The 24,091-nt window shown below is 37.8% G+C and overlaps 1 protein-coding gene across 3 annotated transcripts in view; it reads right to left on the reverse strand.

Annotated features, from left to right (window-relative positions):
• SRP54 (signal recognition particle 54) overlaps positions 1–24,091 on the reverse strand; it is a 54,739-nt gene that overhangs the window by 25,878 nt on the left and 4,770 nt on the right. For 2 of the 3 annotated variants that reach the window (XM_021719239.1, XM_008071457.1), the window contains 6 exons: positions 10,929–11,039; positions 7,824–7,915; positions 6,535–6,619; positions 3,754–3,858; positions 2,725–2,791; positions 2,587–2,644 (listed from right to left, as the gene is read on the reverse strand). In XM_021719239.1, coding sequence (XP_021574914.1) covers positions 2,587–2,644; positions 2,725–2,791; positions 3,754–3,858; positions 6,535–6,619; positions 7,824–7,915; positions 10,929–11,006 — 485 coding nt within the window. In that variant the 5' untranslated portion in view covers positions 11,007–11,039. The remainder of the gene's footprint in view (positions 1–2,586; positions 2,645–2,724; positions 2,792–3,753; positions 3,859–6,534; positions 6,620–7,823; positions 7,916–10,928; positions 11,040–24,091) is intronic. The other variant, XM_021719240.1, reaches the window with a different exon arrangement.

Here is a 24,091-nt window from a genome sequence, read left to right on the forward strand (position 1 = left end):
TTTTTTGATTTATTGTAGAGATGAGGTCTCGCTGCCCAGGCGGGTCTTGAACACGCAGGCTCAGGCAATCCACTCACCTCAGCCTCCCAAACAAGCGGGATTACAGGCTGAGCCACTGAGCCCAGCTTCAGATCCCATTTTCAATGAACCCTATATAGTGGTATATTTACATACAATGAACGTACCATTTTAAGTGTTCCTTTTGATGAGTTTTAAAGAATATACACAACCCATATAACCACTACTACAGTAATCAAAGTATAAAACACCGACAGAGCCCATTTTAACTTAAAATAATCTATCCCTATGTATGCACTTGTATGTCCATTCATTTGTAAAGATATTGAAAAATACATGAATGAGCCAGGCTTGGTGGCTTAGCCTGTAATCCCGTGCCTTGGGAGGCTGAGGTGAGTGGATTGCCTGAGTCCGCGGGTTCGAGACCCACCTGGACAACTTGGTGAGACCTCATCTCTACAATAAATCAAAAATTAGCTGGGCGTGGTAGTGCACGCCTGTAGTTCCAGCTACTTGGAAGGCTGAGGCAGAAGGATCGCCAGAGCCCAGTAGATCGAGGCTGCAGTGGCTGAGAGCGGCCACTGCACTCCAGTCTGGGCGACAGAGTGAGACTCCAACTCAAAAAAAAAAAAAAAAGAAAAATACATGAATGAATACACTCAAAACTGGCAGGTAGGAGGTACAAAGTGTTGGTGCTTTCATCTTTTTTTTTCCTAGTGATGCAGTCTTGCTTTGTTACCCAAGCCTTGAACTCCTGGCCTTAGGTGATTCTCCTGCCTTAGCTCCTAAGCAGCTGGGACTACAGGCATGTGCTATCATGCCCGGCTCTTTAAAATTGTTTGTTAAACTGGGTGCAAGGGCGCAAGCCTGTAATCCCAGCTAGTCAGGAGGCTGAGGTTGGAAGATCAGGAGTTCGAGATTAGTCTTATCAACATAGTGAGACCCCCCTCTCTAAAAAATCTAAAGAAATAGTAAATTAAAAAGTAAAGAAAATTAGTCCAGCATACTGGCAAGTGCCTGCTGTCTCAGCTACTTAGAAGGCTGAGGCAGGAGGATCGCTTGAATCCAGTTTGAGGCTGCAATAAGCTGTGATGGCACCACTATACTCCAGCCTGGGCAACTGAGCGAGACTCTGTCTCTAAAATAAGTAAATAAATGAAATCAAAGAGTTTTATTAAAAGTGAAGATATTTTTTAGAAACAGTACAAATGATAATATAACAAACATTGTTGTATCTACTGCCTAAAAAAAGTTGATTATCTATATTAATATATACTCCAGATTTAAAATTTTAACATTCAAGAAATAGCTCAGGACCCTTCCTAACTCCATTCCCTTCCTCCCTATTTTTTTTTCTTTTGACTCAGGGTTTTACTCTGTCACTCAGGCTGGAGTGCTGTGTCATCATCATGGCTTACTGCAGCCTCAACCTCCTAGGCTAAGGCGATATTTCCACCTCAGTCTCCGAGTAGCTGGGACTACAGGCACATTCCACCATATCTGGCTAATTTTTTAATTTTTTGTAGAGATGAAGTCTTGCTATGTTGCCTAGGCTGGTCTCAAACTCTTGGGCTCAAGCAACCCTCCGACCTTGGCCTCCCAAAGTGCTAGGATTACAGGTGTGAGCCATTGTGCCCAGTCAGTCTTTTGGCCAGCCAAAAAGCAGAATGCCTTCTAAATAAGTCCCTCAACTAAGTCCTTCTAAATTCAATTAGACTCTATTCTTTGAATTAGTCATTCTAACAGGTACAGACTACCTAAAAGAACAACAGTGTATTAAGTGAGAGACAACAATGATCAGAAATATCTCTGAGATAACTAGAGATTGTAAACCATTTTAGATGATCAAACACAAATGTTTTTAAATGATATATTAAGGAAACTATAGAATTCGCCAATGTGTATTTAATTATAGAATGTTTCAGATTGATTAGAAACAGAGAAACAGAAAGAAGTAGGAGAGTATGCCAGGCAGGAAGATAAGCATAGGCAGAGTCATGAACTAAATAATGTCCACTCTGATCTACCAGGCTGGATCAGAAGGGTCATGGTGTATATTATTAAAATTCTTTTACTTATTTATTATTCTTTTTTTTTTTTTTTTTTTGAGGCGAGGTCTCACTCTGTCTTTCATCCAGGCTAGAGTGAGTAGCATGGTCATGGCTCATGCAACCTCGACCTCCTGGGCTCAGGCAATCCTTACACCTTAGCCTCCCAAGGAGTAGGACCACAGGTGCATGCTACCATGTCCAGCTAATTTTTTTATCTTTGTAGAGATGAGGTTTCACTATGTTGTCTAGGCTGGCCTTGAACTCTTAGGTTCAAGCAATCCTCCTGCATCAGCCTCCCAAAGTGCTGAGAGTACTGGTGTGAGTTACTGTACTCAGTCAAAAATAATGTATAAATGTATTAATAAATCTATAAACTTAAATTAACTTATTAAATACATCCTATTTTGTCCCAGAAAGGATTTAGTTATGTTAAAATGTAACCAGATAGCATAAAATAAAAAAGTAAGACAGACAAAATGAGGCATTATGAGTATCAAAATAAAAAACAGTAACCTACCTTCCATAAAATGGAATTCTCGCTTTGGTTGCATTCTGTTTTAGTTGGTCAAAAGCCCCTAGGAGATAAAGAGTTCATGAATCCTCAAACTTGAAAATAAAATTACAGAAAACAATTTTCAAATTTCAACACAATTACCTGCTCTGAATGTGTCTGCGCATATCAAACAGGTTTTCCAGCCTTTCCTCTGGTAAAAATATGCTAACTGAGAAAGGAAGGTTCAGAAAACATGATATCATAGGCATAACAAACTGTCATATATAAGAGTTTACATTTTGTCATTTAGTAGCATTCAAAGGATATATAATGACTAAGCAGCAAATGATCATAGTCAAAAATGTTTACTATTGTTAATTAAAAACAAACAATAACAAAACTTTCTAACAATAATCTTGTGTTCTTTTTCCCCCCTAAACTGTAACACAGTTGAACTGGAAAATAAATCTGGTAACAATGTTGAGGCACCCAATTCTGGAGGAAGGGATGGTATACTGAATTAAAAATTAGCATACACATCTAAGATCTATACTTGGTGGGAACCTAAAAAAAGTCTTGAGCTATAAAAGGTAAACTCTATGTTCTTTTCTCCAAAAATCATACTCACTTCCTTAAAGGACAGGAATTATCTTTTTTTAAATAAAAGAAATAGCATAGTTATATAGATGCCTACTGTTCTTTTTTTTTTTTTTGAGTTGGAGTCTCACTCTGTCGCCCAGACTGGAGTGCAGTGGCCGCTCCCGGCCACCGCAGCCTGGACCTGCTGGGCTCCGGCGATCCTTCCGCCTCAGCCTTCCGAGTAGCTGGAATTACAGGTATGCGCTACCATGCCCAGCTGATTTTTTGATTTATTGTAGAGATGAGGTCTCGCTGCCCAGGCGGGTATTGAACCCGCGGGCTCAGGCAATCCACTCACCTCAGCCTCCCAAAGGCGCGGGATTACAGGCTGAGCCACCGAGCCCGGCTGCCTACTGTTCTTAAAAAAGCAATCACAAGAAACAATGAAATTCTTTCTTCTTATCCTATAAAAAACTATTACAAAAACATAACAGATATATTGAGTACCATAAAATGTTAAAGCAACAGTATTATGAAGCCTGGTTTTAACATAAAATGTGATTTATACAAGTCTATCTTCTATATGACTTTTTAAAATCAAGTTTAACTTACCTTTGAACATGTTGTTGTTTTACCACTCCCTTGCAATCCAACAAACATAATCACATTCTGTTTTCCTTTAGTGGGTGTCCATGCCTTAACTCCAGGGTCTACAAGCTACATACCAAAAATAAAATAAAATCTGGTTAACATATGCTTACATTAAAACCCCTTCCCCCACAACTTTTAAATTATGAAAATTATTTAAGGACATTTTTTATATCAAATAAATCATAATGCTACCCCCTTCTAATACAACTCTACTATTTTTTGTACACCCAGAGTGAAATTTAAGAACATAAAATAATGCATTGCGAAGTATAATCAAGCCTATACTCCCAAGCCAATTCAGGGGTAAGGACCTCAAAATGTTTTAGAACAAGCTAGAGGGTAAAATAAAATGTGAGATCAAGTTTGAGCCATAGGAGCAATCCACATCAGTACCGCAAAAATGTAATACAAAAATATATGTGCAGACCACATATGAATTTTAAAACTTCTAACAGTAACATTAAAAATAAATAAATAAACATAATCCCAGCACTTTGGGAGGCCAAGGCAGAAGGACTGCTTGAGGCCAGTAGTTTGAGATCAGTCTGGGCAAATAGTGAGACCATGACTCTACGAAAAAAAAAAAATTAGCCTGGCATGGTGGTGCATACTTGTAGTATCAGTTATTTAAGAAGCTGATGTGGAATGATTGCTTGAGCCCAGGAGTTTAAGGTTACGGTAAGCTTTGATCACACTACTATACTCCAGCATGGGAGACAAAGCTAAATTCTGTCTCTAAAAATAAATGACATAACATAAAATAACATAAATAAAATAAAATAAATTTTATATATATGTAGCATTATTTTACTACAAGTTTGTGATGGTAAAGAGTACAATGACTACTAGTATAGTTTAGTACCACTACCTTAATTCATGCTAGGGAGTTCTACCCACTATTACTTTTGAACTATCAGAGCAAACATCAACACAGTAAAAAAGTTAAATAGTGTCTTAGTATTATTATGAAAATAATTTTGACTTTGCTTTGTATACCATTGCTCTAGACCATAGCTTCTGAGTATAAAAATCAGTCTTATTTCTCTCTCCTGTCAGCAGCTTTCAGCATATTGCCTAGAACAAAGCAGGTACTCAATAAACGCTTTTTAATTTTTTTTTTTGAGTCAGTGTCTCTCTCTGTCACTCAGGCTGGAGTGCAGTGGCATGATCATAGCTCACTGCAACCTAGACCTCATGAGCTCAGGAGATCCTTCCACCTCAGCCTCCCATATAACTGGGACTATAAGTGCGTTCACCACACACAGCTAATTTTATTTTATTTTTTAGAAACAAGGTCTTACTATGTTGCCTAGGCTGGTCTTGAACTCCTGAGCTCAAGGGATCCTCCTGCCTCAGCCTCCCAAAGTGCTGTGATTACAGGCAAAAGTCATCATGCCCCACCAATAAATGCTTTTTAACAAAGCACTTGATATTCCAGAAATGCTGATAGATAACAAATCTAACAAAAAAAATTTCCACTCACCCTGTGCTGACCTCAGGTGCTAGATGAAAAGCAATCTGGAAATAATTCAAGGATTCCTACACAAGGAATTTGGAGATCAGACTTGGGTCTGTCACTAACTAGCTGTCTCACTTTTTCAACTGTAATCTGAGACATAAGAACACTATACACTCTCTGACCTCTTTTAGGTCTGAAGTTTTTAAAATTATTATTATTAATTAGTTGAGTAGATCAAACTGAGATAACATAACTATCTGAGACACTGGACATTTTCAAAACACCTACCAGTGCGGTTGGTACCAAAAGAATAAATGAAAATATTCGTACAATGTAAGAAAAATCATTTTAGACCACTAGCAGGAATCTATTGGTCTAAAAAAATTTTTTAACAAATTTTTCCCTTTTTTTCCTACCACTGGACCAATACATATTTTTTAAAGCTATAAGATTTTCACCATAATTTTCATGACAACATCAACAATAAAGTGAGGCAGGGCAACAGGCCATATTTACTACTTGAAAATAAAATTTCACTAATCCAAAATTGTTCATAATCTAGGCAAGAGTTGAGACATTTGTTTTTTTCAAAGGGACTTCTTTATACAATGAACAGTATAGAAAAGATTACTTGCCAAGTGTGACTTTCCTGTATAAAAGTAGGACCACAGCTGGGCTCGGTGGCTCAGCCTGTAATCCCGCGACTTTGGGAGGCTGAGGTGAGTGGATTGCCTGAGCCCGCGGGTTCGAGATCCACCTGGGCAGCGAGACCTCATCTCTACAATAAATCAAAAAATCAGCCGGGCATGGTAGCGCATGCCTGTAATTCCGGCTACTCGGAAGGCTGAGGTGGAAGGATCGCCGGAGCCCAGCAGGTCGAGGCTGTGGTGGCCGGGAGCGGCCACTGCACTCCAGTCTGGGCGACAGAGTGAGACTCCAACTCAAAAAAAAAAAAAAAAAAAGTAGGACCACAACTGGGTAATACTTGATATAAAAAGAGAAAAAACTCAGAGAGGTCCTTCCATTAATTAATTTGCAGTGAAATTTTACTCTTTGTATCTTGGCTTTGGTATCTTTTGCAGGAATAGTATTGGCCCTCATATCTGCACTCAAAGTTGAAAATAAAAATAAACCGCTTTAGAAAACTTAATAATCTTTTAATATTTTAATACAGATGAGTATTCCATAAAATCATGTTAAAAAGGAATCTGAAATAATAATTGTTTGCAGTGCTATATCCACTGAGTTTACAGAGTCACAGCACAATCTTGATATACTTTTACCTTCACAAGTTCTTTAAATACAGCATGCTGAATCATTTTTCTTTTGTTAAGACCAGATGCCATCTCTTCAAGATCAATAGCAGATCTTCACGATGGTGGTGATTGGGGTAGGGAGGAGAAAAGTCAGTTAAAACACTCTTTAAAAAAGAAGCTTTTGCCCCGAAGAATGTAAGACTATTCAATCATTCTTAGTCTTTCAATTAACATGCATATAATTAGATACTTAAGTCTAAACCATAAAAATTTTTAACCATGAAATCTTTGAAGATTTTAGTTAGCTTAAAAGTATAAATATTAACTTGTCCTGATATCACTGCAAAGTACTAACTTTATTTTTTTTTGTAGCTTATATATTTTATGTATCTTCACAAATAGAAAACAAGACTACTTTCTCTAGTTCTAAATGCTTAAAAATGATAGGAGTCCCACATTTAGTCGCAGTCTAATAATAAAAAAAGGAAAATTGTCTGGAGCATAATAAGGGCTGGGATTCAACCAATTAATCCATATAAAGCCTGCCATTGTTCTATGTATCCTGCCCAATCAGTGCCTCTCCCAATAATGCAATAACTAAGATCACAAATTACTTCTTCATTCAAATACAGAATAGAGAAACCAAAAGAGAATACAATTAACGAAGGCGGTTGATTACTATCTTCTTAAGCCTGAAGAGAATAAAATGGCACCACTTTTCTGTGAATTGTTAAAAGGTTTTTATACCATATACAATTGAATTCATTCAAATAAAGGATTAGTAAAACAGAAAATATCTATAATTAAGTGAAAGGCACAGGTAGTTTATTTTATTTATTTATTTTTGAATTGGAGTCTCACTATTGTCACCCAGACTAGAGTGCAGTGGCACAATCACATCTCACCACAGCCTCACCCTCCTGGGCTCAGGTGATCCTTCTGCCTCAGTCTTCTGAGTAGCTGGACTATAGGCATATACACACAAGTCCAGCTTATTTTTTGATTTTTTGTAAAGATGAGGTCTCGCTATACCCAGGTTGGTCTCAAACTCCTTGGCTCAAGCAATTCCGTCTTGGCCTCCCAAGTGCTGGAATTACAGAAGTGAGCCACTATGCCTGGTCATTTATTCTTTGAACCATCCTATGGAAACATGCTACACATGCAGTCTTCCAACATATAAGCTTCTGATGTAGCACTTTTCCAGTGCTTCATAGCAGAAATGATTCATAATGCAGCAAACTCTTCTAGTTAGCTCCTCATCCCAGTAAATTAAACTTAGTTCTGCCCATTTTTTTAACCTACTTAATTTAACTTACTTAACATTTTCTCTTAGTTGCTTCACTAGTTTAATATTAACATCTGCTTCCAATAATGCTGTACATACTTCTTTTAGCATAGCATTTAGTACCTGAAAATAAATAAATAAATACATTTAAAGCACCCAGTATATCATTTCAATTACATAAAAATAATGGTTGATCAGTTATCATAGACTACTATAGCTTAATAAAGATAAAACAATACCATGCAACCAGGGAAAAAAGTTTTTCGGCTAGTTTAGAAAAATACTCATATTAAGTGTCCAGTTATTTTGTCAAAATAACATATCTCATTTAGTTTTATATAACCAAGTATTAATTACTACAATTTTATTCTTATGTTAAAATAATAATACAATAATATCCAAGCCAAAAAAAGTCACTATATAATAGAGTTGCCTGTGATGTTTTCTATGACAATGAAGAGCTCTTATTGTTAATATATAGTGGTATATAGTCACAATATCTGCTTTTCTTAACTGCCCAACCATGGATTAACAAGTGACAGAAGAAAAATTACCCAGTCTTATCATTTCTACTAAGAGCAGAAGAATAAAAAAAATTGGAAAGAAAGCTATCCTCCAGTAATAACTCACTAACGTCATCACACATCTGTTGAATAGCAAAGTACTGTAGCTGGAAAGGTCAGAACCTATAAAGTCTTAAGAAAAGATGAAGCTTTAGCCTCTCATGTATGTAAGTGTTCACACAATAGAATGTAAGCTTTATGAGGGAAAGAATTTTAGTCTACTTTGTTCACTGCTATATCCCTGGTACTAGCAAAAATGCAGGCCTTCAAATACTTCTTAAACGAATTATTTCATTCATCTCCTTCTATACACCCTATAGAAGCTTATCAGTTTTCTTTATCCCTCATTAAAGGGGTCTGATAAAACTGGAACTGAGGCCACACTCATCTAGAGTGTAGGCTCGCTTCCTGTCTGTGGGAAGTGAACCATTCTTAAATAAATCTTTTCTTCTTTCACCTCTTTGTGTGTTACAAATCTTTGCCATTACTCAGATCTCTGGTTACCAGCATGCACCTCCGGCACACCGGCTCCAGCGGTGCTGTGCCCCTCCCCATCCATCCATCCACCCTCACCCTATCTGTACCCTAAGATTTACTGGAGGTCCCACCGAGATTTTCTCTCTCTCTCCTTCTTTTCCTTCTTTATTTCCTAACTGGTGACCCTCTGTGGACTGTGTTGGAACCTGATGGCAAATAAAAGCTCTGGCTGAGGCTACCCTTTAAGTGTGCTGGAAAGTCCCAGGGAAAAACATCAGACTGCTGCAGCCCGAGATAGGGTGAGGGACTAAGGTTAACTCTTTACTTCCTTCTAGCCAAGATTTCTGAGTTTCCCTGTGGACCAGGCTGGATCTTGGAGGACAACTGACAGTCTTTGCCTAGGGCTACTCCCTAGGGAGGCAAGAAGGTCCCCAAAGGAAAGTTTGGACTGCCAGCTTGGTTTCTTTGCTCTTTTCTGGTTGGCAAAGTGACTCCATGAAGGACCCTGTAACTCCAAAAGCTGCCTGAAACCCAGACTTCTCAAACATGACCAGTATCAACCCATTGTATACTCAGTGCATGGTGACCAGGACCCCCCTCAGAGTTTTCTGTCCAGAATTCCTGATGCCAGGGTCTCCAAGACATTTGCAGGTGGTCAACAAGGAAGTCTACTGACTGCAACATCTCCAGGGGAAAGGATTTAAGCCAGGGCTCAGGGGGCTATGGGGCCACACTCATCTAGAGTGTAGGCCCGCTTCTTCTCTGTGGGAAGTGAAACTTTCTTAAATAAATCTTTTCTTCTTTCAAAAAAAAGACTGGAACTGATTTTTCACTAGAGGGGTTTCTCCTTGTTAATTCACTAACAGCACAGTCCCAAGAACAGAGAAGCTGCCAATTCATGCAACAGTTGTTATTCTGCTTTTCATGGAGCACTTCCCCCTGGTTTCCTTCTTTCTCTATTATAAACATAAGGGCTACCCAACAGGGCAACTGCTTGGAAAGCTGTTGTTTTATTTATTCTGAATTACAAGACAAAACAATGGCTTATGTTCTAATTTATTATTTAATAAGGATTATTGGAAAAAGCCCTGGGTGAAGAATTAGGGGAAAATAAGATTCTAATCCTGGTTCCTCCAATAAGTAAACACATAAAATGGACTTTCTGTTCCTACTGATTAAGAGGGTGGACTAGGTGCTAAGATGGTCTCAAAATTATTTAATTCCATTAGCTTATTAAAGTGTTGAGATCAAATTCTGTATTATAATTTTTTTCTAACTTCCAAGTTAGAGCATTCATTTGAACCTTAAAACCTTTTTCTAAGGTAAATGCTGTTTTCCCATTTTATACATTAATAAATCTAAGGTTGGCTTGTCCAAATTTCTATCTTACAATTACTAAATAGCTAAAGAGGGACACTAGCCAACGTTCTCTAACATCAAATTCAGTACTTTTTCCACTGTTAATACAAAATATAAAGCATACTTGTGAACTGTAATCATCTTTTTCAATTAAAAAGGCATTAAGATACAATCTGTAGGGGGAAAAAAATGAGAGAAAGAAATATCTGAAAACAATATAGCCAGGAAGAAATGTATTTCAGATAAGACTTAAGGAGTCAGCTTACAAAATCCAAAAGACTAAGTGATGATTTCAAAGAAAATGAATCAAAGTATATAAGATGAAAACATAACGATTCAGAATAAGAATGCTAAATAAAAGTCACAGAGAGACAGTCAGATAAGCACGTGCCTAGTCATGAAAAAAGAAGCAGGAAAATGAAATTTTAGGTCTACATTAAGAGAGAAAGCAAAAGTAGATTTCCAGATTTAAATGTATGTATTTGGACATATAAGTTAAGGTCATTTTTGTTTTGGGGTTTTTCTGGGGAAATTCTTTACAGAAAATTAATGTACTAGTAAGGTAGTTGATTTCTCAATTAAAAAAACACTACTTGCTGTATCTGGTTTTAGATTTTTCCCTACAAGTATTAAATCTACATCAAAATAAATATAAAAACAGAAATTTCTTATAATCCATCTCTCCTTTGCTAGTGATGAGACACAATCATATATATTTCAAATAATATTTTACATACCTCTTCATTGATAATGGTGGCATTGCTCAATGAGCGTAATGCTGATGTTATTTTTCTTCCAAGGTCTGCTAGAACCATCTTGAAGGCTTTAAATTGTTCTTACAAAGAACTCTAGAAAGGAAAAATACTAAATGAAAACATTTTTAAACAATCAATTTCATTTCCCATGATGGAAGACATCTAAAGAGAATATTTAAGTTCAAATTAACAAAGTCTAGTGTTTAGATACTGTAATTTCAGCTTTCTTTTTTTTGTATGTTTTTTGTTTTTTTTGAGTTGGAGTCTCACTCAGTCGCCCAGACCGGAGTGCAGTGGCCGCTCCCGGCCACCGCAGCCTCGACCTGCTGGGCTCCGGCAATCCTTCCGCCTCAGCCTTCCAAGTAGCTGGAACTACAGGTGTGCACTACCACGCCCGGCTAATTTTTTTTTTTTTTTTTTTTGATTTATTGTAGAAATGAAGTCTTGCCAAATTGCCCAGGCAGGTCTCGAACCCGCAGGCTCAGGCAATTCACTCACCTCGGCCTCTCAAAGTGTGGGATTACAGGCTGAGCCACCAAACCCGGCCCAATTTCAGCTTTCTACAGCCTCAACCTGTGTTTCAATATAGTCATGTCACAAAGATAAAACTGCCACTTGGTTATTATGCTTTATGTTTGAATACCTAATTGGAATCTTGTTTATTAATCAGCAAATTAAACATGCTAAATAATATCCTTTGAAGAAATAATGACATAATCCCAAATTTAATATGTCCTTTTTTGGCATAATATATATGAATACAAATAACTGAATGATGTGTCATGTAAATTTTCTTTTTAAAGTAGGATTTATTGAGAGGACACAAGAGCTCCCAGAGGGAGGGGACCCAAGGGGATTGCCCTGCATCATGTACATTTTTAAACGGAAAGAAAAAAAGTGAAATCTCCAGGAATATTGCCCAATTTTCCATATTAAAGGACTCTGTAGAAAATAGAAAAATCAATCTTAAAGTTTATATGGAACCAGAAAAGAACCCAAATAGCCAAAGCAAAAAGAACAATTGTGGAGGCATCACACTGCCTGACTTCAAATTATACTGTAAGTATAGTAACTAAAACAGTATGGTAGTGATAAAAGAATAGACAGATTAACCAATGGAACAGAATAGACAACCCAGAAATAAAACCCCATTTCTACAACCAATCGATCTGAGGCAAAGTTGACAAAAATAAACAATGAAGAAAGGGCACCCTATTCAGTAAATGGCAATGGGAAACTGGCTAACCATATGTAGAAAGATGAAACCGAATCCTATTTCTCACCGTATACAAAAATTAACTCAAGATGAATCAAACACTTACATATAAGACCTGAAACTATAAAAAATCCTAGAAAAAACCTAGGAAACACTCTTCTGGACACTGGCCTAGGTAAAGAATTCATAACAAAGACCCCAAAAGCAACTGCAATAAAAACTAAAATAAGCCGGGCTTGGTGGCTCAGCCTGTAATCCTGCGCCTTTGGGAGGCTGAGGTGAGTGGATTGCCTGAGCCCGCGGGTTCGAGACCCGCCTGGGCAACTTGGCGAGACCTCTTCTCTACAATAAATCAAAAATTAGCTGGGCGTGGTAGCGTGCGCCTGTAGTCCCAGCTACTCGGAAGGCTGAGGCGGAAGGATCGCCAGAGCCCAGCAGGTCGAGGCTGCAGTGGCCGGGAGCGGCCACTGCGCTCCGTTCTGGGCGACAGAGTGAGACTCCAGCTCAAAAAAAAAAAAACTAAAATAGACAAATAGGACTTAATTAAACTAAAAAACTTCTGCACAGCAAAGAAATAATCAAGAGTGAACAGAAATTACTGACTGGGAGAAAATATTGGCTAATTATGCCTCAAAGGGCTAATATCCAGAATCTACAAGAAATTCAAACAACTCAACACACAAAAAATAAATAACTCCATCAAAAAGTAGGCAAAGGACACTTCTCAAGAGAAAACAAACAAGCAGCCAACAAATATATGAAAAAATGCGCAGCCGGGCAGTGGCTCAAGCCTGTAAGCCCAGCAGTTTGGAAGGCCGAGGTGGGGGGATTGCCTGAGCCCACAGTTTCGAGAACAGCCAGGGCAACTTGGTGAGACCTTATTTCTACAATAAATAAAAAAATTAGCCAGGTGTCATAGCATGTGCCTGTAGTTCCAGTTACTTAGAAGGCTGAGGCGGAAGAATCGCTTGAGCCCAGCAGGTTGATGCTGGGGTGGCCATGAGCGTGCCACTGCACTCCAGCCTGGGTGACAGAGTGAGACTCCAACTCAAAAGAAGAAAAAAGAAAAAATGCTCAATATCGCCAATCAGTAGAGAAATGCAAATTAAAACCATAATGAGATATCACCCACACCAGTCAGAATGGCTATTATTAGAAATTCAAAGAACAACAGATGTTGGCACGGTTGCGGAGAAAAGGGAATGCTCATCCACTGTTGGTAGGATTGTAAACTAGTTCAATCTCTACGGAAAACAGTATGAAGATTTCTCAAATAACTAAAAATTGAACTACCATTTGAACCTGCAATTCCATTATTAGGTATCTACCTAAAGGAAAAGAAATCAATATATAAAAAGATACCTGTACATATATGTTCACTGCAGCAGTATTCACAAAAGCAAAACCATGGAATCAACCCAAGTGTCCACTAACAACTGACTGGGTAAAGAAAATGTGGTACATATACACCATAGAATGTTATGCAGCCATAAAAAAGAACGAAATCATGTCCTCTACAGCAACATGGATGGAAGTGGAGATTGTCATCCTAAGTGAACTGACTCAGAAACAATACCAAATACCATGTGTTCTCACTTATATATGGGAGCTAAATGGTCACAAGGATGGAAATAATAGATACTGGGGACACCAATAAGTGGGGAGGTGGAAAGAGGACTTAGGATTCAGAAATGACCTGTGGGGTACAATGTTCACTATCTGGGAAATGTATCACCTGAGATCCAATCCCCATCACTACACAATATGTAATGAACATGCATGTACACCCCAAAATCTAAAATAAAGATCTTTTTAAAAAGGACTCTGCAGACAGGCATGGTAGCTCATGCATGCAGTCTCAGCACTCTGGAAGGCTGAGGTGAAAGGACTGCTTAAGCCCAGGAGTTCAAGACCAGACTAGGCAGCATAGTGAGATCATGTCTTTATTTTAAAAAATAAAATTATTTAAAAAAATTTTTTTAAAGAAAAGAACTCTGTAAACTATTTTGATGCTTGCTCCTAAGTAAAAATTTATTTTAAAAAAGGTTTTAAACAATAAATTTATTAAGTTTTCTAGAACAAAGAAATACAACGGTTGAGTCATTAACTATGTTACAGGCATTATACTGATTCCACATGTGTTATTTTATTTTACTTTTCTAGCCACAAAGGAAAAGAGGTATATTATTACTCTTTACATTTTAAAGCTGTTCTTGATTCCCCAGCTCTAAAATCAGATGACCTCAAAAATACTTTCCAGCTCTAAAATGTTAAGGCTTTAAAAAGTATACAGATGTATCTATTACATGTAAGGATGCAAAGGCTGATTCGTGGATGGTAAACAAGCAAATATGATTTGTAATCCCTGCCCTCAGGATGCTTATCTACTAGCTATTATAGTAAGACAAGGCACTTGAACGAACAGTAAAAAAAATACTAAGAGAGAATTCCTCCCGGGATGGGCAACCCCCTCCGGTCTTCTCCCACAGTGGGAGCTTTTCTGTCCTCTCAATAAATCCTGCTTTAAAAAAAAAAAGAACCAAGGACATCAGCTTTTCCAGCCTTCAAACTCAAACACTGATTCTTCCTGGGTCTCAAGCCTGCTAGTCTTTGGACTGGAAGTATGCCATTGGCTCTCCTAGTTTTTTGTTTGTTTGTTTGTTTGTTTTTGAGTTGGAGTCTCACTCTGTCATCCAGACTGGAGTGCAGTGGCCACTCCCGGCCACCACAGCCTCGACCTGCTGGGCTCTGACGATCCTTCCGCCTCAGCCTTCCAAGTAGCTGGAATTACAGGCGTGCACTACCACACCCGGCTAATGGCTCTCCTAGTTCTTAGACCTTCAGAATCAAACTGGATCTACACCATTGGCTCTCCTGGGTATCCAGTTTACCACCTTATTCTGCAGATCTCAGGATTTGCCAGCCTCCAAAACTGCCTGAGTCAATTCACTGGGGGTACGACATTTTATTGGAAAGACTTAATATGAATTTGGTCCTGAAATATGGGTAGAATTTGGATAAGTGGAGAAGACAAAAGGGAATCTGAGAAAGGTGAAATGACATAAGCAGAAATGAAGACACAGAAAAGTCTGGGATGTACTTAGGTCTTACATATGCACTGTACTTACAGATCCACGGAACAATATTTGAAGGATAGTAAACAAAACATTCTGGTTAGGACAGAGGGCTATATAGTTAGAAGGAAATATAGATTTGAAGGGCTCTGAAAACTAGGCTTAAGGAATATAAATTTTCCAATATAAGCAATATTGGCAGAAAAGTTAATTGTTCAAAACAACTGTTTTGCTAAAACTTTCAAGCTAATATAATCTAACTCAGCCAATCATGATTATCCAAACTAGATCCCTTCTACAGAGTACACAGGAGGGTAAACATAAGAGAAACAAGAAGACAAAATAGCTGACTCATTCACCATAGACAGAGTAGAGAGGTGAGGGGAGTCCGGAAGAGAAAAATGCATTCTAAGATTGATCACTGGCAAAGAGATATCCCAGGTTGAGCTATAAATTAAACACTACACTTACACTCAAGTAAAATTTGGTAATTTAGAATCAGTTACTTGAAGTCATTGAAGGAAATTTGCTTACCGTAAATCTTTTTGACAATTACATGGTTACTTAACCTGAAAAAGTAACTATTTTATGAAAAAAGATCCAGGACCTTTTGTTTCTTATCCCATACTCATTATACTAAATAATTGTCAGACCCTAAGTTAATAGTCTTCATGTAAGAAATAAGATTCAGATGCTTCAATTCACCTCCTTAACCACAGTGGTACCAGGAGTGATATAATCCTATTTATGACACCACAATTAACTTTTTTAGAGATCATGTCACAAAAAGACCATCCTTCATTTTAAAAATAAATTTAACTTCCCATGTTAATTGTTTCTTTTAAAATAAAATTTAAAAACTCTATGAAGTTTTCCAATACACTTTTCCTTATGTAAGTATTTACTGGAAGCATATTTTTATATATTTTTGCCTTAAATAAAAGCCTGCACTTCAGTGGAAGAAAAATAACTTTTAACACCTTTTAATGCTTGTAGCGTTTCCTCTGCATTTCCAAGGATGTGTTTCTGAAAACTCTATGTCAGAATTCTGATCCTCAATGAAGTGTAAGGCACCTCCAAACACACCACACCTACCTGATTTTAATCATACTGCCTCCTTGCTGTTGCTACTGCACATTTCCATCTCAGGACTTTAGTACTAGCTGGCAGGCTCCTTCCCTGGTTGACATCATAGCACTTTCTCTCACCTCCTTCAGATTACTGTCCAGATGTCATTTATCAATGAGGACTCCCGTAATCATGTATTTAAAATTGCAACCTCCCTTCCCCTTATTTTTTCCCATTATTCTGTTATCAACTGACACATGATTTACTAACATTATTTGTGATCTATAATCTCCTTACTGAAAAGTAAGTTGCATGACAGCTCACTGTTTTATCTATCTTCAGTCTTACAGAGTAAATGCTTAATAAAAATGAACCTTTATGAACGAATAAAACAATGTATTTAAGACTTTAGGAAAAAGGCAAGACCAGGGAACCAAAGTCATGAAAAGTATTACAAGTATCTATTAAAGGCCACTAAAACAAACCAATGAAAACAGTTACAAGTCCAAAGAAAATCAATGACCTAGGTAATTGATATTGTACACTTAATATATTCATTTGTCATTACTTATAACTTTGCAGAATTTCTCTATCATGCATTTCCAACAAGATTCTTAAAACTGCAATAAAGAAAGAAAAATTAACCTCACCTTGCTCTAAAGGCACACTAAAATGCAAAACAACTTTTTTCTGTTAATAGCTAACCCTAAATCTTATACTGGAGTAATCTATAATTCAAGCACTCTCAAAATTATGTTGAGTAAACTAAAAGATTTATAGGAATAAATGTGTATATGATAGAATTTCACAAAAGAATAATCTCTACTTAGGGCTTTTAGAAAGGTAACAGATTACTTCACAGTACTTCCTACGGCTTAACATCTATTATCTCATTCCACCCTCATAACAATTTTATGATATAAGCAGGTTTGGGAACAAAACAGTCATTCCCCACCAAAAAAAGCAAAATGACTTCCTACAGTTCTTTTGCCACATAGCCTTACATCCTAGAGTATGAATGATGCATTAAATAATAGGGCTGAATACTCTGTTGGAAAACTGCAGGGACAAATCTTGCTGCTAGACTATAAAAGAATACATCATATTTTGAAAGCAAATATGCATGTTCCTCTTTGTGGAAGAGGAATTACTATGTCCAGAAAGAACTGGTAAGTACCACTGCAATCAGTACAGTATGTACAAAGACTGATCTTGGTCCAAATCATAGGTTCTTCTAACTGGAATCTGACAAGGAGTTGTATAGCCAGTGATGGAAACAAGGTGAAGTTGCCCTAAGTAAGGCAGGTACAGGGCCAAGGATCATACTTACCTGTTGCAGTGCAAAGTACTGGAAAGAACATGGATTCTGGAGGGTGACATACTTGGACAGAAAGTCCAACTCTATTAAATACTAGCTTTGTTACTTTGGGCAAGTTACTTAATCTTTCTAAGCCTCACTTTCCTCATCTGCAATATGGAGATAATACCATTATCAAAGTAGTTACCCTGAAGGGCTGTTGTGAGAATTAAATGAGACAATATGTATAAAATTGTCTGTAGGTACCTAGCATATTAACTATTAACTTTCTTCCTTTCTTAAATGATGCCAAGTAGCTCTCCCTATATTTTCTGGAATATAAGTAAGCTGGAAATTTTCTGAACAACCCTACTAAAGTGCCTGTCCCACCATCCAAAAACCACCCCTGGAATCTTTAACATTTAGTGTCAATTACAAGTATCAGATTATTATTCGATATTAGCTGCATGTCCAAAGAGCTACCTTTCTCTACATTAACAATTATAAATATTCCTGCCAGAACTTTGCCTGATCTGAGGTTATAAAAACAGATTGTAATGATTAGAGATTTCAAACCCTATTACAACAAAATCCCTACAAAAAATTCTTCTAAGTCCTTGTCAAATGACTTGTTAAATCAATTAGGCTCAGGAACTAAATATACAAATATATTATTTTTAGTAAATATACTCAGAAAAACTACTTCTACATAGTACAGTCCGTCCTCTATATCCATGGATTCCACAACCAAAAATTCAACTAACTATTAATAAAAAGTATTTGGAAAAAATTGCATCTATACTGAACACACAAATACTTTTCAATTTTATTTTATTATAGAGACTTGGGGTACAAGTGAGGATTAACTTCATAATTAGCCTGCGTGCAGGTGAAGTTTGGGCTCCTAACTGGCCCTCACTCCCCCTGGTAGCAGACCAGGTATACTTTGTGTTGTCATCTGCCCAACTTCTTTCTCCCTCCCTCCCCTTAGCAGTGCCCAGCAACTGCCAATCTCTCCCTTGTATTAATGTCACTAATGTTCAGGGGCCACTTATGAGTGAGAACATGTGGTATTTAGTTCTTTATTTCTGTGATAGTTCACTTAGTATGATGGTCTCCAACTCTATTCAATTTAATGTGAAGTCCATGATTTTGTTCCTCTTTATAGCTATGTAGTACTCCATCATGTATATATTCACATTTTCTTTATCCAGTCTGCTTTTGACGGACAGTAGGGTTGGTTCCATGTTTTTCCTATTGTGAACAGTGCAGCAATAAACGTGTTTGCAGGTGTCTTTTTTGTTGAACTATTTATGTTCCTCCGGGTATATTCCCCGGAGGGGGATTGCTGGATCATATGGAAGGTAAATTTTTAGTTCTTTTAGGATACATGACACTGCTTTCCATAGAGGCTGAACTAACTTGCACTCCTACCAACAGTGTAGAACCATTACCTTTTCTCCACACCCAAACCAGCACCTATTGTTTTTCAACTTATAAATAATAGCCATCCTTACTGTTGTTAGGTGGTATCTCATTGTAGTTTTGATGTGCATTTCTCTAATGATTGTTACAGCTGAACGATTTTGCATGTGTCTGTTGGCTGTATGTCATCTTTTAAGAAGTATCTAGTTGGCCAGGCTTGGTGGCTCAGCCTGTAATCACAGCAGTTTGGGAGGCCGAGGTAAGAGGATCACCTGAGCCTGTGGGTTCGAGACCAGCTCAGGCAACTTGGCAAGACCTCGTCTCTACAATAAATCAAAAATTAGCCAGGCATGGTAGCGTGCGCCTATAGTTCTGGGAAGGTTGAGGCAGAAGGATTGCGGGAGCCCAGCAGGTCGAGGCTACGGTGGCCATAAGTGTGCCACTGCCCTCCAGCCTGGACAACAGAGTGAGACACTAACTCCAAAAAAAAAAAAAAAGAAGTGTCTAGTCATGCTCTTTGCCCACTTTTTAATGGGGTTGCCTGTTTTGCCCTTTCACTTCATTTAAGTTCCTTGTAGATCCCAGATGTTAGGCTTTTGTCAGCTGTGTAATTTGCAAATATTTTTTTCCCATTCTGTTGGTTGTCTTTCCACTCTATTGATGGTTTCTTTTGCTGTGCAAAAGCTTTTCAGTTTGATGAGGTCCCACCTGTCTTAGTTTTTATGGCATTCGCTTTTGGGGATTTGGTCAAGAATGTATTCCAATGTACTTAAGAGTGTTTCCTATGTTTTCTTCTAATATTCTTAAAGTTTGAGGTTTTACATCTAGGTCTTTGATCCATTTAGAGTTGATTTTTGTATATAGTGATAGTTAGGGGTCCAGTTTCATTCTTCTGCATGTGGCCAGCCAGTTTTCCCAGCACAATGTGCTAAATACGGTCTCCTTTCTCCAGTGGTTGTTACTGATGGCTTTGTCAAAGATGAGTTGGTGAGAAACTGAGTTTTTGCTTCCGGAATCTCTGTCCTGTTCCATTGGTCTATGTGCCTATTCTTGTATCAATACCAGGTATTTTGATTACTATAGCCTTGTAGTAAAGTTTAAAATATGAAAGTGTGCTCAAGTATCATCCACCAAGATCAGGTAAGATTCATTCCTGGAGTGCAGGGCTGGTTCAACATTCACAAGACCATAAACATAATTCAGCACATTAACAGATGTAAAACCAAGAACCACACGATTACATCATTCGACACAGAAAACGCATTTTACAAAATCCAGCATCCCTTCTTGAACAAAAACACTCGAGCATCTAGGCATTGAAGGAACATTTCTCAAAAAAGTAAAAGCCATCTATGATAAACCCACAGTCAACATTTTGCTCAATGGGCAGAAATTAGAAGCATTCCCCCTGAAAATCAGAACAAAACAAGGATGGCCATTCTCACCCCTTCTGTTCAACATAGTGTTGAAAGCCCTAGCCAGAGCAATCAGGCAAGGGAAAGAAATCAGGGATATCCAAATAGGACAAGAGAAAGTGAAGTTATCCCTCTTTGCAGATGATATGATTCTATATCTTGAAAATCCTTGGAAGTCTGTCAAAAATCTCCTTGTACTGATAATCGACTTTGGTAAAGTCTCTGGGTACAAAACCAACGTGCAAAAGACAGTTGCATTTCTACACACCAGCAACAAGCAGGCGGAGAATCAAATAAAAAACACAATTCCACTCACAATAGCCACAAATAAAATGAAATGCCTTGGAATCCACCAAACCAGAGAAGTGAAAGATCTTTACAACAAGAACTACAGAACGTTGCTTAAAGAAATCAAGGACAACACAAACAAATGGAAAAGCATTCCATGCTCATGGACTGGAAGAATCAATACTGTCAGGATATCTATTCTACTCAAGGCAACACCCATCAAATTACTAATAACATTTTACTCAGACCTGGAAATGACAGTACAGAAATTCATATGGAATCAAAAAAGAGCATGAATAGTCAAAACAATCCTCAGAAAAAGGATTTCCAAATTTAGGAATTGTTTTTCATGCTGAATCTACTCAGTCCACAAGGAAATAATTCACCTTTATGTTTTGTGATTACAAAAGAACATATGTTCATTGTAAAAATTGAAACATTACAGAAATATTTAAGGTAGAAAATATAATTCCCGTATTTCTACCTGCCTCATTTCCTGGTAGTAGTCAATAATAATTTGATATGTATCCCTACAGATTTTGTTTTCTAGGTGTATTAATTTAGACAATAATTAATTTTTCACAAGAATTATGGTTTTGGGAAAAGTAAAAAGGGGAGCAGAAATGAAGAAAATACTTTTGCAAGATATGCTTGCTAATGCTAAAAATAGGCTTAAATTCAAAAAGCGAACTACAAAACTGCATATATTGAATAATCCATATTTTGTTAAACACAGTCTAAAAACAAAAATTTTTTTTTTTTTTTGACTTGGAGTCTCACTCTGTCACCCAAACTGGAGTGCAGTGGCCGCTCCCGGCCACTGCAGCCTCAACCTGCTGGACTCCAGCGATCCTTCCACCTCAGCCTTCCGAGTAGCTGGAACTACAGGCGTGTGCTACCACACCCGGCTGATTTTTTGATTTATTGTAGAGATGAGGTCTCGCCAAGTTGCCCAGGCGGGTCTCGAACCCACGGCTCAGGCAATCCACTAACCTCAGCCTCCCAAAGCACGGGATTACAGGTTGAGCCACCGAGCCCGGCTGAAAAACAAATATTAAAAAAAAACATTAACCATCAGGGAATTATAAATTAAACCATAGCGATATCACTTTATACTCACTAAGATAGTTATATTTAAAAAAAATAAGTGTTGGCAAGATGTGAGAAATCAGAATCTTCATACACTACTGGTAGAAATGTAAAATGTTAAAGCCTTTTGGAAAACAGCTTTGGCAATTCTGAAAAAATGTTAAACACAAGAGTTACTGTACAACCCAGCAATTCTACTACTAGGTACAAAGCCAAGAGAAAGGAAGACATCCAAACAAAACTTGTACATGAATGGCCATAGCAGCATTATCACCAATAGCTAAAAAGGTAGAAACCCAAATATTCCTCAAGAGATGAATGGATAAGTAAAAGTGGTATATCTAGACAATGGGATTATCACTAGGCAACAGAAAGAAACGAAGTACTGAACACATACTACAATATGGCTGAATCTTAAAAACATCATGCTAAGTGAAAGAAGCAAGTCATGAAAGACCACACATTACTGAGACAGTGCAGGGATAGGACTCCTCACATACTTGAACCACTAGATTTTGCATCAACACTCCAGCTGGGGCCATCCTACACACTACAGCCATGAAAAACCCATTATGATAAACAATGCTTCACCATAAATCTTGCTTGGAAGGATAGCCCCTCTTACACATGCACACAAAATCCAGGGTGTCCAACTTATCTGCCATTTTTTGTACATACCACCTATGAAACATGTATCTACACCATGCTTACATGGCTCAAACCCTCACTAATCATGCTAACATACATTTCCTTTGACATTACATCGCTTTCCTTATCTAATAAAAGGCCCTGGACAGCCCCCTTCAGGGAACCAGATGGAGATCTCTTCCTCCCAAGCTCCCTCCCTTGTACAAGCCCCCAATAAAGCCCTGTCTGGGAATCTGTTTGGCCTCCTGTCAATTTGTATTATATGAGAGTCTAAGAACCTGTGGTCAGTAACATTATGGATCCAATTATATGAAATGTTCAGAATAAGCAAATCTATAGAGACAGAAAGTGGAGTAATAGTTACTTAAGGCTCAGAAGATGAACTAAAATGGGAAATTATTGCTAATGCAGACGAGGTTTCTTCACGCAATGATGAAAATGCTCTAAAATTGATTATGGTGATGACAGTACAACTCTGCAGATACACTAAAAATCTTTAAATTGTATACTTTAGGTGAACTATATGATAAAATAATATTTATCATCTCTGAATGGTGACTAGCAATTTTTATTTTATTATTTATACTTTTTTGTAATTTCCAAATTTTTGATAATGACTAAGAGTTGATGTTTTTTAGAGAAAGGGTGTCACTGTCACCCAGGTTGGGGTGCAGTGGTGCAATCATAGCTCACTATAACCTCAAACTCCTGGGCTCTGGCAATCCTCAGCCTCCCAAGTAGTTGGGACTACAGACAGATACACACTACCATGTATGACTAATTTTTTTATTTTTTGTATAGACGGGGTATTGTTATGTTGCCCAGGTTGGTCTCGAACATCTGGCCTCAAGTGAACCTCCCACCTTGGCCTCCCAATAAACTCAGATTACAGAAGTGAACCACTGTGACTGGCCAAGAATATATATATTTTAAGTTTAGGGAAGAATTATTTTCCAAAGCACTCGTGAGAATTAAAGCATTTGAAATGAAGTTGTCCACAAAACCCATTAAATTCCAGCAAAATTCTTCTCAGACCTGGAAATGACAACACAGGAATTCATATGGAACCACAAATGACGATGAATCATCAAAACAATCCTCAACAACAACAACAAAAAAGCAGGAGGCATCACGCTCCCAGACTTTAAGCTTTATTATAAAGCTGCAATAATCAAAACAGCCTGGCATTGGTACAAGAACAGGCATATAGACCAATGGAACAGGATAGAGATTCCAGAAGCAAAACCTCAATTTCTCAACCAACTCATCTCTGACAAAGCCTCTACCAGCAACCACTGGGGAGAGAAGAACCTATTCAGTAAAAGGTGTTGGGAAAATGGGCTGGCCACATGCAGAAGATTAAAACAAAACCCCTACCTATCCCCATACACAAAAATCAACTCTAAATGGATCAAAAACCTAAACATAAAACCTCACACTATAATAACCTTAGAAAATGCAGGAGATATTCTTATGGAAATTGAAACTGGCAACCAATTCCTGATCAAAGCCCCAAGTGCCCAGGCCCTAAGAGATAAGAAAGACAAGTGGAGCCGGGCTTGGTGGCTCAGCCTGTAACCCCATGCCTTTGGGAGGCTGAGGTGAGTGGATTGCCTGAGCCCGCG

Source organism: Carlito syrichta, unplaced genomic scaffold (genome assembly GCF_000164805.1).
Source record: "Carlito syrichta isolate Samal-C Ts95f unplaced genomic scaffold, Tarsius_syrichta-2.0.1 Scaffold314334, whole genome shotgun sequence".
NCBI classification, from domain to species: domain Eukaryota; kingdom Metazoa; phylum Chordata; class Mammalia; order Primates; family Tarsiidae; genus Carlito; species Carlito syrichta.